Source organism: Trachypithecus francoisi, unplaced genomic scaffold, assembly GCF_009764315.1.
Source record: "Trachypithecus francoisi isolate TF-2019V2 unplaced genomic scaffold, Tfra_2.0 Lachesis_group15, whole genome shotgun sequence".
Lineage (NCBI taxonomy): Eukaryota > Metazoa > Chordata > Mammalia > Primates > Cercopithecidae > Trachypithecus > Trachypithecus francoisi.
The window spans coordinates 2,368,486-2,381,885 of NW_022681460.1; the positions used below are offsets into that span (position 1 = coordinate 2,368,486).

The following is a 13,400-nucleotide window of genomic DNA, read 5'->3' on the forward strand; positions in this document are numbered from 1 at the left end:
AGAGCCAAACTGCCAGTCTAGTTAAGTAGATTGCATTAGCATTCTGCAGAGAAACAGCAGGATGTGAGTGTGTGAGTGTGTGAGCCTGTGTGGTGGGGGAGGGGATGTGCAGAGAGAGAGCTGGTAAGGAATCAACTCACATGGCTGTGGAGGCTGGCAGGTCCACATTCTTATTTATGTACTTACTTATTTTGAGACAGAGTCTAACTGCTGGAGTGCAGTGGCTTGATCTCAGCTCACTACAACCTCAACCTCCCGAGTTCAGGTGATTCTTGTGCCTCAGCCTCCCAAGTAGCTGTGATACAGGCATGCGCCACCACACCTGGCAAATTTTTGTATTCCTACTTTTAGTAGAGATGGAGTTTCACCATGTTGGCCAGGCTGGTCTTGAACTCCTGGCCTCAAGTGATCTGCCTGCCTCGGCCTCCCAAAGTGCTAGGACTACAGATGTGAGCCACCTCGCCTGGCAGTATTCTCCTGGATGGACTGGGAGGCTGGAGGCCCAGGGCAGCATTGATGTGTCTCATCTTAAAAGGGCATCTGGAGGCAGAATGCTTCATTCCTCTTTCCTTACTCAGGGGACCGCAGTCTTTTTTTTAAGGCCATCAACTGATTGGATGAGGTCCACCTACATTACAAGGAAATCTGTTTTTCCGAACTAGACCTTCCCAGAAACATTTTAAATAACATTTGACCAAGTATCTAGGCACCATGGCCTAGCTAATTGGATACATAAAATTAACCATCACATATGTTTTACCACAATAAAAAAATCAAATATATTTCCCTGATATTTTTGAATGATAGTCATCCTAATAAAACTTCTAGTCTGCTCAAGGCGGAAAAACTAAACCAGCTATACAGAGATAAGCAGCTGGTATGGACTAATTCATACTAAGATGTAAATGACTTTCTGTTCCAGTTCCGGTGATTTGTCTCCCCGACACCCCCAGGGTGGCCGCCTAACTTAGTTTTGTACATCTGGGCCTTATTCTTCCATCTCTGAATTTTCTCTTCCCAAGGACATTCTCATTTTTAAAAGAGAAGCCTCTTTACTCCTCAAATAAAATTATCCTAGGAAAAATTTAGCATAAAATATACTGGGTCTGGGAAGTTGATCCAGCACTCCCCAGGAACCCCTCAGGGCCAGCCACTCGATCCACTGCATGGAAGGGTGAGCACAGCCACCTTGTCCCTGAGCAGAGGTGCGGCCTCCTCTCACCCTCATAAACGTGTACTGGTAATTCCCAGGCAGCGGGTCGGCTAGCCACCCCACAGATGGTGAAGAGCTGTCCTCCCTCTCTTTGCAGTATTTATCCCTGGACAGGAGAGCTTGTCTGTGATGAAAGGGTTATCCTAGCTGCTGGATACAGCAACTCCGTATCTCTAGGGATTCCAGGAGCTTCCCACACGCCATCTGTCGAGGTGGCCTATGAATATTCAGTACCTCACAAAATTCCCAGCATTGAAACACGCACCTTCGAAATGCATGGCCTTTCAGGACCCATGTCACTGCTTACCATAAATATGCGTAGAGTAGCAGAAAGAAGATGATTTGTTTAAAACTTCAGAATCACTTAAATATCCCACTGCTGATAACAGAGACGGAAGACTAGAGAGCTTATCATGGCTAGTCCTTCAAATGTCACAAACAAGCTTTGTTACTTAGAGAGCTTTCACCAGCCTGTCCTCCAGGCTAGTTCAAATAGGTGCAAAATGGCGCTGAGGCTCCGACTTGTGTGTCAGTGCAGGGGGGCGCTTAGAAACCTTCTGCTGAAGAAGTCGACGATGCTGCAGGGCACAGGCAGTTTACAAAAGACTTTAGCAAATTTCATTTGATCCAGAAGGGGTGGGAGTCATCATCCCCTCCCCACACATGCCTCTTTGTTTGCTTCTGTTTTTGTTTTAACAGATGAGGGAATTAGGGCTTAGAAGGATGACTTATTTTTCTGGGATTGCATAGGAACCAGTGCCAGCGGAGCCCCACCTCCCGGCCTCTCATCCCCGCCACCTCCAAGCTCCTGGAACTCAAAGACTCCTGACAACAAACTTCCCAGCCCATTTATGTTCTGCCCAACATGCTCTGTCTGGAAAGGGTCTACGTGCAATCTGAGACCTCTTTGCTATTTTCCTTTATTTGATTCCATGCAACACAGATGTTGAGGGCCTGCTGTGGGTGGCCCAGGCATGGTGATAATTTATGCAATCATGTTAAGGAGGACAGATTGCCTCCTGCGGTTCCAGCTCTTGGCTTTAGGAGGTGCTCAGGAGATGCGTGGAAACTCGTTCAGGAAGGTCATGGTCCCGCACGTGCGTGGCCAGTGTGGGCGCCGTGGTGGTGGAGAAACCTGCGCGAATGCTACAGGCAGGTGGTTCTGGAAGCTGACTCAGTGGCCATCCCTCTCATGACCTGCCCTGAAGGACAGGCAGTGTCCCCGCCCCCTGCGAGAAGGGGTTTGCGGAACTGAGTAACCGAGTTACAACCACAATCCTGAGAGCCCTTGTCTGCCCAGGTTTTCCTGCTTTAATTGGCTTGGTCAGTCACCACGGGAGGGAGCTGGGCCCCAGGGGCCCATGCTTGGCCTTCCCTCCTACTTGGATCCCAGTTCCCTGACGGCAGGCTCAGAATACCTGCGGCTGAGAGACAGGGCAGCTGTGCTCAGACTGCGTTTGTGAGGGGTGTGGCCCGGGGTCTTAGGCTGGGGCTGATCCTGTGGCCCACCCCTCCTGCCTCCACCTAGGAGTAAAGGGGGCGGGGACCAGACCCACGTGAGCTCGGATTTCTCCACACCTGCAGGGTCTCACCTGGGGCTTGGGCCAAACTCAGAAGGTGCCATTCCGCTGTGCCCAAGAGTGGGACTGACCTGCCGCTTCAGACGCAGGCTCTGCATGGCCAAAGGCCAGGGGCACAGCTTAGGATGGTCATGAGGTGGCAGAAATCCCTGGCCTTCCCGCTTCCTGGAGAAGTCCTGCAGGGTCAGGCAATATCTCCTTGGGTTCCCCTGGGTTCCTGTATTTGCTTCTCCCCACTCAGAGAGCTGTTTTCTCAAAGACCTTGTCTCTTCATTCAGCCAATTCCAGAACAGGGTCACAGGTCGCCCATGTGACAGTCAGCAAGCTGTGAGCACTCCAGTCTTCTTCTCTCTTTCTCTGCATCCTGCCGGTACCTGCGCAGATGAAGCACCGAAGCATGCAGCTCACCTTCCTCCCTGCCTCCCCCGCTGCCAGCCCCCACCACATCTCACAGGCCCTGCCTCTCTGCCACTGGGCAAGACAGGATGCAGAGCTGGCACGGCGCAAGTGTTCCCACCGCCTGCACCCCAGGGGACGTGTTAATCCCTTTCAACACCTTCCTTCTACTTAACGACTTGTAAACTGCTTACATTTGGGCATGTTTCACTTCTCTTTCCCTCCCCTTGTCCTTTGCCACAACAGGAAGAAATGGCTCCCATAGGCCTCCCTTGGTGCTGTGTTCCTGCAAAGGGGAGCTCTGTCTTCTGCGGGCAGGCAGCACTTTCCTGCCTGAAAACCATGCTACCTTAAAACAGGCTTCCTGAAAAGATGGTGTGGAGATCCTGATATTTCCAGCAAGAAGAAAAATGTCACCTGGAGAGGTTTCACTGTAGGGAATTAGGATCACAAGACTAAGGACTGGCTGCTGACTCAGAGTCACACCAAGACCCTAGACTCCTAGGACCACAGCCTTACACTGCTGTCTCCTCTGTGCTGTCTGGCAGGGTGGCAAGGACAGAGGCGTCCCTAAGGCAGGCCGTGCTCACATTCCCCTGTCCTCCGTGGGCCCCGATGCTACACTCTCCAACCTAGGGCTGTCTTTTACTGCTGCCCCCAACTCACATATCTACCCCAGAGCCTCTTCCAGGCATGAAGCCAGGGATCTGCAGCTGCTGTGCCCGGGGCATCCCCATGGCAGGTGTGGATGCTTTGTGCAGGATTCAGGGGCCATGTCCAGCCCCCACAATGGCCTTAGGATTTCCTCCAAGTAGAGTAGAAAAGGGAGGTGAGGAAGACGGCGGCCAGTGCAGGGAGCTGGTGCTTGAGCAGGTTGTTGAGATGCAGCCCCCCAGACCTTCTCTGTGCTGATTGGAAACCGCAAATGGCTCAGGCACAACGGCTTAACCATTTCTAGCAATGTCAGTGACGCTATGATAGACCATGAGATGAAAGGACAGATGGCCATCCTGGTGGCTATTGACAGATGAGAACACTGCAAGTGTGGTATCTTGGTGTGGGGTGCCCCATCCTATGTAGCTGCTGATGCCGGCTATCACAGACGCTGTCAAGCGGGAGACCACCCTGGCTGTGCACATGCTTCATAGCATGGGTGTGGATGTGGTTTTGAGCACGGGGGACAACCAGAAGACAGCCAGAGCCATTGCCACCCAGGTTGGCATCAACAAAGTCTTTGCAATGGTGCTGCCTTCGCACAAGGTGGCTGAGGTCCAGGAGCTCCAGAACAAAGGGAAGAAAGTCACTATGGTGGGGGATGATGGGGTCAATGACTCCCCGGCTTTGGCCTAGGCAGACATGGGCGTTGCCACTGGCACCAGCACGGATGTGGCCATCGAGGCAGCCGACATCGTCCTCAACAGAAATGACTGGCTAGACATGGTAGCTGGCATTCATCTTTCCAAGAGGACCGTCCGGAGTATACGCATCAGCCTGGTCTGGCGCTGATTTACAAGCTGGCTGGGATACCCATCGCGATGTGGTGGCTGGCATTCATCTTTCCAAGAGGACCGTCCAGAGGATATGCATCAGCCTGGTCTGGCGCTGATTTACAAGCTGGCTGGGATACCCATCATGGCAGGTAGTTGGTTCCTCTCCTGAAGAAGTGAGCTTTCCGGATGAGTTGAAGATATGTGCGTGCACGGAAGATGACAGCTCACTGCAGGGCAAGACATCATCCGTGTTGAAGGAGTGCCAGTGTTTGGGAAATGGACACAGAGCAAGTACATTTGATGGAGAGGTAAGAGGATCACTGTCTATGTGCCAGTGCTGTTCTAAGTGCCCTGGATCTTCTGGGAACGAGGTTAGCATTTTTCAGTTGTACATGGGATGGTTGAGGATCATGCTAGGCAGAGGTGAGCCCTTTCATGGAAGGAGTTAATCTAAAAACCATAATCTATCTCATTTGGGAGGAGCTAAATAAATATCTCTTCAATGAAGCAAAGGTCAATCGGAAAACTTATATTTTAGCTATAAAAATACCTACCAGAATTTACCATGGGGCATAATCTTAGTCAAGCACCCAAATTGATGATTTCAGACCACAGATACTGGAACACCAACAGGATAAGGTGGCAGGTATTTCAGTTAGCTACTGCTGCGTAACAAATGACCCCAAGGCTTAGTGACTCAAAACCATGATTTGTTATTCTTTATCATTCTGTCAGCTGGGAGGTTCTTCTGCTGGCCTCATGCACAGGGCTACATTTAGCTAGGGTGTCAGCTTGTGGATGGGCATAGCTGGGATGCTGGGTCACCTGAGCCTTTCTCCCCATGTGGTATTATTTTAAAATACAGGTTTTAGTGCTGCCTTAGGATGTAAAGTGTAACGAGGGGGCCGGGGTGGGCCGCATGGGCCTGCGAGGCCTGTGGGTGCCTGCCTCCCCAGCTCCCCCCGCAGCTGGCTCCGCAGTGGTCCGCTCCACTTGCCAGGTGGGGATCCGGGTTCCAGATGGAATGCTGCGCATTCTCCACCGTTTGTTGTGGCTGCGGTTACTGCAGCAACCGTCACAGCAGCCTTGGCGCTGCGGAGGAGCCAGGGGCTACCCCTCAGCGGTACCTGGGACTGATCCTGGAGTGCGGAGGACCCAGGGCTACCCCTCAGAGGTACCTGGGACTGATCCTGGAGTGCGGAGGAACGAGGGCTACCCCTCAGCGGTACCTGGGACTGATCCTGGAGTGCGGAGGCGCCAGGGGCTACCCCTCAGCCGTACCTGGGACTGATCCTGGGGTTGCCACACAGGGTTGTGGCAGCACTGACTGAAGATATGAGAACAGATTCTCATCCTTATGGTTTTCCATGGGAATTGGTGATACATGCAGCTGTTGTTGGATTTTTTGCTGTTCTCCTTTTTCTGTGGAGAACTTTTAGATCGGTTAGGAGTCGGCTTTATGTGAGAAGAGAGAAAAAACTTGCTGTGGCGCTTTCTGGACTAATTGAAGAAAAATGTAAACTACTTGAAAAATTTAGCCTTGTTGAAAAAGAGTATGAAGACTATGAAGTAGAGTCATCTTTAGAGGATGCCAGCTTTGAGAAAGCGGCAGCAGAAGCACGAAGTTTGGAGGCAACCTGTGAAAAGCTGAACAGGGCAAATTCTGAGCCTGAGCATGAAATACTCTGTCTAGAAAAAGAGTTAAAAGAAGAGAAATCTAAACATTCTGAACGAGATGAATTGATGGCGGATATTTCCAAAAGCATACAGTTGCTGGGATATGAGTCAAAATCCCTCAAATCACAAGTAGCTGAAGCCAAAATGACCTTCACGACATGTCAAATGAACAAAGAACGACTGAAGATAGCAACAGAAGATGCTTTGAATGAAAATTCTCAACTTCAACAAAGCCAGAAACAGCTTTTGCAAGAAGCTGAAGTATGGAAAGAACAAGTGAGTGAACTTAATAAACAGAAAATAACATTTGAAGACTCCAAAGTACATGCAGAACAAGTTCTAAATGACAAAGCAAATCACATCAAGACTCTGACTGAACGCCTGCTAAAGATGAAAGATTGGGCTGGGAGGCTTGGAGAAGACATAACGGATGATGATAACTTAGAAGTGAACAGTGAATTGGAAGATGGTGCTCACTTAGATGATCCTTCAAAAGGAGCTTTGAAGAAGCTGATTCATGCTACTAAGTTAAATGCTTCTTTAAAAACCTTAGAAGGAGAAAGAAACCAAATTTATATTCAGTTATCTGAAGTTGATAAAACAAAGGAAGAGCTTACAGAGCGTATTAAACATCTTCAGACTGAACAAGCATCTTTGCAGTCAGAAAACACACATTTTGAAAGTGAGAATCAGAAGCTTCAACAGCATCTTAAAGTAATGACTGAATTATATCAAGAAAACGAAAAGAGCCTCTACAGGAAATTGATAGTAGAGGAAAATTACCGGTTAGAGAAAGAAGAGAAACTTTCTAAAGTAGACGAAATGATCAGCCATGCCACTAAAGAGCTGGAGACCTATAGACAGCGAGCCAAAGATCTTAAAGAATTTGAGAAAACTATTCATTTTTATCAAAGGAAGGCTATTTCTTATGAGGAAAAAGCACGTCATAATTGGTTGGCAGCTCGGGCTGCTGAAAGAAACTTCAACTATTTAAGGAAAGTAAATGCCCACAACAGACAAAAATTAGCTGAAACAGAGTATAAAATAAAGCTTCTAGAAGAGGATCCGTATGCACTTGATGTGCCAAATACAGCATTTGGCAGACAGCGTTCCCCATATGGTCCCTCACCATTGGGTCGGCCTTTACCTGAAACGAGAGCTCTGTGGGAGGGTCCACTGAGACCCTCACCTCTGCCTCCAGGGGAAGAAAGAAGAGGCTCAAGAGGCCTGGGGAATCCTCTGGACCATCAGATTGCCAATGAAAGAGGAGAATCAAGCTGTGAGAGGTTAACCCCTCCTCACAGGGCTCCTTCTGACACTGGGTCCCTGCCATCTCCGTGGGAACGGGACCGTAGAATGATGTTTCCTCCACCAGGACAATGATATCCTGGTTCAGCTCTTCCTCCCCAAAGGGAAGACAGATTTTATTCTAACTCTGCTAGACGCTCTGGACCAGCAGAACTCAGAAGTATGAATATGCCTTCTTTGGATAAAATGGATGGGTCAGTGCCTTCAGAAATGGAATCCAGTAGAAATGATACCAAAGATGATCCTGGGAATTTAAATGTGCCTGATTCATCTCTGCCCACTGAAAAAGAAGCAGCTGGCCCTGGCTTTATTCCTCCACCTCTTGCTCCAATCAGAGGTCCATTGTTTCCAGTGGATGTGAGGGGCCCGTTCATGAGAAGAGGACCTCCTTTCCCCCCATATCCTCCAGGAACCAGGTTTGGAGCTTCTCGAGCTTATTTTCCACCAAGGTATTTCCCAGGTCCACGACATGCTCCATTTGCAATGAGAAACGTCTATCCACCGAGGGGTTTTCCTTCTCACCTTCCCTCAAGACCTGGATTTTTCCCTCCAACCCAACATTCTGAAGGTTGAAGTGAGTTCCCTTCAGGGCTGAGTCTGCCTTCAAATGAGCCTGCTACTGAACATCCAGAACCACAGCGAGAAACCTGACAATAGTTTTGCTCTCTTCAAAAGTCATTTTGACTGACCTCATTTTCAGTTTTAAGTAACTGCTGTTACTTAAGTGATTACACTTCTGCTCAAATTGAAACTTAATGGAATTATAATTCTCAGGATAGTATTTTGTAAATAAGGATGATTTAAATATGAATCTTATGAATAAATTGTTTTCATTTTATTTTGTTCTAGATAGTGTAATTATTTTAATTTGACTAATCCACTATTACATAAAAACAGTGGGAGTTTTATATATGTAATCTTGCAGGTGGGGAGGCTTTAAATTCTAAAGGCCTTGTCTTTATGCCAAGAACTGTATTTACTGTGACTGTAGACAAATGTGTAAGTAACTTTATACTTAATTAAATAAATTTTAGTTGATTTAATAAATAAAAAAGAAAGAAAGAAAAGGGAGGTGAGAAGACACAGGCCAAGCACCCTGTGGACTTAGGTGCTGGACGCATGGCGTGCTCATGCTCAGGGCTGGGGTCACTGTCTCATTCTTGTGCCTGGGGTTGAAGCACACAGCAAGGACAGACCCAGACACCAGGCATTGAGTCAGTTCATGGGAGGGGCCGACCGTCCGGAGCTCAGGCTGTGCTGAAGGTCCCCAGAGTCCCAGGCCCTTCTGTCCGCGGCCTGGTCAGTATGAGCTCTCAGCTTCCGTTCCCACACAAGCATAGATGCTGACAGCAGCGTTGTGTGGGATCCCGGAAAACGGGCCAAGCTTGCGGATCTGTAGGTGCAGACTCACCAAATTCTGAGTTGTTGCAGCTTAGAATATAACGCAGACATCAGGATAATCGTTTGGATCTCTCAACAAGAAAGGGATTTTATAAGATGGCAAATACTATAAAATGTGTTGAAGAGCAGAGTAAAAAGGCTGAATAGAGACTAGGAGATTGAGATTAGAGAAGAACGGGGAATAGCAGTTATAGGAGGCTCCAGCCATCTACAAATGCGAGCACGTGAGAAGCTGTCACAACTTGGTTCTTTTAATCACTGAGGGGAAGTGTTTTTATCCAATTTTCCTGTCAAGTTTTCATACCACTTTTATAACCGAACAGCATTTTCCAGTAATGGAAGGAAACATTTCCCACGCCAGTCCCAGGCAGTGGTGTCTTGCGTGGTTAATCTTGAGTGGGGTGGCTTGGCTGGATCCCGGTTTTAGGCTGATGTTCTGCATGAATCCAGATGACCTCCTGGCTCCTGGCAGTCTGGCCTGCTCGGTGTGGATTGGGGGTGTTATTTCTTGGCCCGCGGAGGGATGTGATAATGCCGAGGTGTCTGCACGAGCGGAGGCAGAGGGCATGCTCCATAAACGGTCACTATGGTCATGAACACGATCAGGGGCTGGGGTTGCTGGCAGCACTAGCTCCATGGGTGTACTCCTTATCTGAGGTGCATTGTTTTTTTGTTAAGTTAAAATATATTGTCTTTGTATAAGTTTTCGAGGGCTGCCGTTAAGAACCACAGACTGGGTGACCTAAACAGCAGGAGTTTGTCGTCTCCATGGCCTGGATGTCCAACGTCCGAGATCAAGGTGCTCGGAAGCCGGGAAAGGGTGTGCTCCAGACCTCTCTCCGTAGCCTGCAGACGGCCGTCTTCCCCTCTGTGCCTGTCTGTCTCTATGTCCAGATTGCTCCTTCTTATGAGAACACCAGTCATATCAGTTTAGGGCCACCCTAATGATCAGTCTCTAACACAATCACCACTGTAGCAACTCTATTTTCAAGTAGAGTCACATTCCAAGATACTGGGGGTTAGGACGTCAATATATCCTTTTTGGGGGCAGACACAGTTCAACCCATAACAGGTCAAAGACTTTGAAGATGCTTGCAGGAAAAGGTCCATCCAGTTCCCCACTGTAATATACATTTGGGATGAGGAAGGCAGCAGGCAAGAATGGAAAATGGTACTGGTTGGGAGGCTACTGCACCAGTCCAAGCACAAGGTGATGACGGTGTCCATGAGGGCGTTAGAGGCGGAGGTACAGCAAGTGGCCCAAGTTAGGGTATATTTTGCAGGCAGGCAGAGCCCATGAGACTCGTGATGGGGTGTGAAGCAGCAACTCAAAGAGGACTCCAAGACTTTGTTCTGCATGTTTGGAAGGATGGAGTTGTTGCCTCCTGAAATGGGGAAGGGGGATGGGAATGTTTAGGAGGGAGAGCAGGCATCCGTTTTCAGGCTCGTTTTGAGGGGCCAGACATGCACGTGAGGATTCCAGGACACACAGGGACAGGAAACACCCTTCCATCCAAGTCAGCCCCTCCTCTTCTCTACAAAGGTATATTCACAGGCAGTGGGTTGGACAAGTTGGTGGCCAGAGTGGGAGCACGGGGGAGGAAACAGCTGGCAAAGGAGATGGAGTTCATGATGGCTGTCATCCAGGAAGCCTTAGAATTGTGCCTCAAGGAATGTGAGTCAAAGGCAGAGACGTACAGAGAATGAGTTGGGCGGGACCACAGGGAGAAGGAGGAGCGTGAGCTGGAATGGAAGGTGCCGGAGGCACCTGCCTGGGAGGCTGTGGCTCTGCGAGGAAGAAAGGCTGGCTGCATCTGCATGATTCTAGACCTCACCCCGGCTCTCCCCAGCCATGCCCCTCGGGTGAACATGGAGCACCCTGCACCCAGCACACGCTCCTACCCTCCATGCTCAGGCTTGCTGCTCAGGTGTCTATATGCACACCACTGGCTCCATCGGGATCTGGGATTGCCAAGCGGCTGGGTGAGCTGGTGGGTTTCCCTGGTGACTGGTTCATCTGGCAGTGCTGTCTCCTCCATGTAGGCTCGCAGGTGTATCTTCCAAACCCCAACCAAGCATCAGGCCATAGCCAATCGACATGAGTAGCCAAGGGTCTAGCAAGCATCTGTGGGTTCCTCTCTCCTTGCATGCTAGGTGCACCGCCACCAGCACCTGCAGAGCCCTGGAGGGCCCCTCACCGCAGCCTTGCAGGAGCCCCCACTCCCGGGGCTGTGTGGGCCTGTCTTTCAGAACGTGTGTGTTCCCAGCTGTGTGTTGTGGGCTGCTGCAGAGGACACAACCTGGGGCTTCAAGCAGGAGACTCATTGCCCGCAGCGCTGGAGCTAGAAGCTCAGAACCCAGGTGGCGGCAGAGCTTTCTCTCTCTCTCATCTTCTGGGGTACAATACACTGAGAGTTTGTGTTCCTCCAAATTACTGTGTTGAAGTCCTCCCCACTGACAAGGTGACGGCATTAGGAGCGGCCTTTGGGGGGCGCTGGTTTCTTGAGGGTGGAGCCTCATGGGCAGGGTGAGTGCCCTTATGTAATGTCCTATAGGAGGCCCAGAGGGCTCCTCACCCCTTCTACCATGTTAGGGCACTGCGGGAAGATGACACCAGGAAGCAGCCCTCGCCACACGCTGAACCTGTCCTGACCTTGGGCTGCCAGCCTCCACAACCGTGGAGGATAAGTGTCTGCTGCTGATCAGCCACAGAGTCTATTCTCAGAGCCGCCTGAGCAGACTGAGACGTGGTGGTCTCTGGCTCTTCGTGGCATTTCTGGCTTCCATGGAGATAGGCCCTGCAGTCTCTGCCCCCTGGCTCAGGACCTGGCTATCCTCCCTCTGGGTGTCCCACAGTGCTCCCCTCTCGGGTCTGTCCTCTTATTATAAGGACACTCTCATATTGCACTAAGAGCCACCTACCTCACTGAAGAGCCACCTACCTCACTGAAGAGCCACCTACCTCACTGAAGAGCCACCTACCTCACTGAATGAAGAGCCACCTACCTCACTGAAGAGCCACCTACCTCACTGAATGAAGAGCCACCTACCTCACTGAAGAGCCACCTACCTCACTGAAGAGCCACCTACCTCACTGAAGAGCCACCTACCTCACTGTGACCTCATCTTACATCTTTTTTTTTTTGAGACAGAGTCTTGCTCTGTCACCCAGGCTGATGTTCAGTGGCACAATCTTGGCTCACTGCAACCTCCACTTCCCGGGTTCAAGCGATCAATTCTCCTGCCTCAGCCTCCTGAGTAGCTGGGATCACAGGTGCCCACCACCATGCCTGGCTAATTTTTGGATTTTTAGTAGCGACAGGGTTTCACCATGTTGGCCAGGCTGGTCTCAAACTCCTGACCTCAGGTGATCCACCCACCTCGGCCTCGCAAAGTGCTGGGATTGCAGGTGTGAGCCACCATGCTGGACTTAATTTGCATCTTAAATGTAATTGCAATGACCATATTTACAAGTAAGAACACATTGACGGGTCTCAGAGGCTAGGAATTCAGCCTATGAATGGTATGAGGAACAATTCATTCTACAGCAACAGGCAAGGTTTTCTGACCCCCTGGGCTGGACAGACCTGCAGTCCTTGCCACCTCTGCCCTTCTCATTCCCGATGTCACACCGTCCACGGAGAAATCTCCCTGCGGGCCGCAAGCACCTGCCATTTAAGAGTGTACAAATCAGAGGGAGTTCTATGTAGGGCACTGAAGTACTGGGCCTTGTTTCCAGGGGAATGCCAGTGAAGACACGTTCTGAAACTTTCTGAGCACTTAGGATTTGCAGTCAAATGAGCGCCTCGTAGTGTTTTCATGTAGAGAAGAGAAAACCAACCCTAAGAAAGTATTGATCTTAAATGCACAGCCACACAAAGAACCCTGCTGGATGCGATGGACTGGTTTCCATGAATGTGCCCTGTGCCCCGTGTGGTCTCGTGCCTGGGCACACTGACGTCCACATCCCGACCGCAGCACACGCTGACCCACAGAGTCCTTCAACTGAGCCTCACTGAAGGTACCTCCAGAGAAGAGAACACCACAGTCATGAATTATGTTAGCAGAAGAAAAATAAAGTGCAAAGTTGAGGCCAACACATTAAGTTAAAAAGTAGATTAGAAAACAGATTTTACTGAGCCAGGTGTGTGATGTATTCAGAAAAACGTTGGCGGTGGTGACGATGTGATGTGGGAAGATGATTGCTGTCCCACCTGCTTTCACATTTCCCAGCACAGGGAGGTGTTTCTCAGAGAGATGAATGTGCTTTTCCTTTTCAAACTTCCCTTAGGACCGCTGCAACCTAGCCTGAGGCATTCCCTGAAATTTCCAAAA

The 13,400-nt window shown here is 49.8% G+C and overlaps 1 protein-coding gene and 1 pseudogene across 1 annotated transcript; both read left to right on the plus strand.

The window, feature by feature from the left end:
• The first annotated feature begins 4,275 nt into the window (after nt 1-4,275).
• On the plus strand, nt 4,276-4,848 carry LOC117098094 (annotated as a pseudogene).
• A 1,060-nt stretch (nt 4,849-5,908) lies between these two features.
• LOC117096869 (cTAGE family member 2-like) lies at nt 5,909-8,453 on the plus strand. The gene has a single exon (XM_033234199.1). It carries the CDS (start codon nt 6,015-6,017, stop codon nt 7,737-7,739), a length of 1,725 nt encoding a protein of 574 aa, XP_033090090.1. The 5' UTR covers nt 5,909-6,014; the 3' UTR covers nt 7,740-8,453.
• Nucleotides 8,454-13,400: the final 4,947 nt, after the last annotated feature.

What these genes read in the sequence shown, in the direction of transcription:
- LOC117096869 (XM_033234199.1), top strand. Translation starts at nt 6,015, where the DNA reads ATGAGAACAGATTCTCATCCTTATGGTTTTCCATGGGAATTGGTGATA.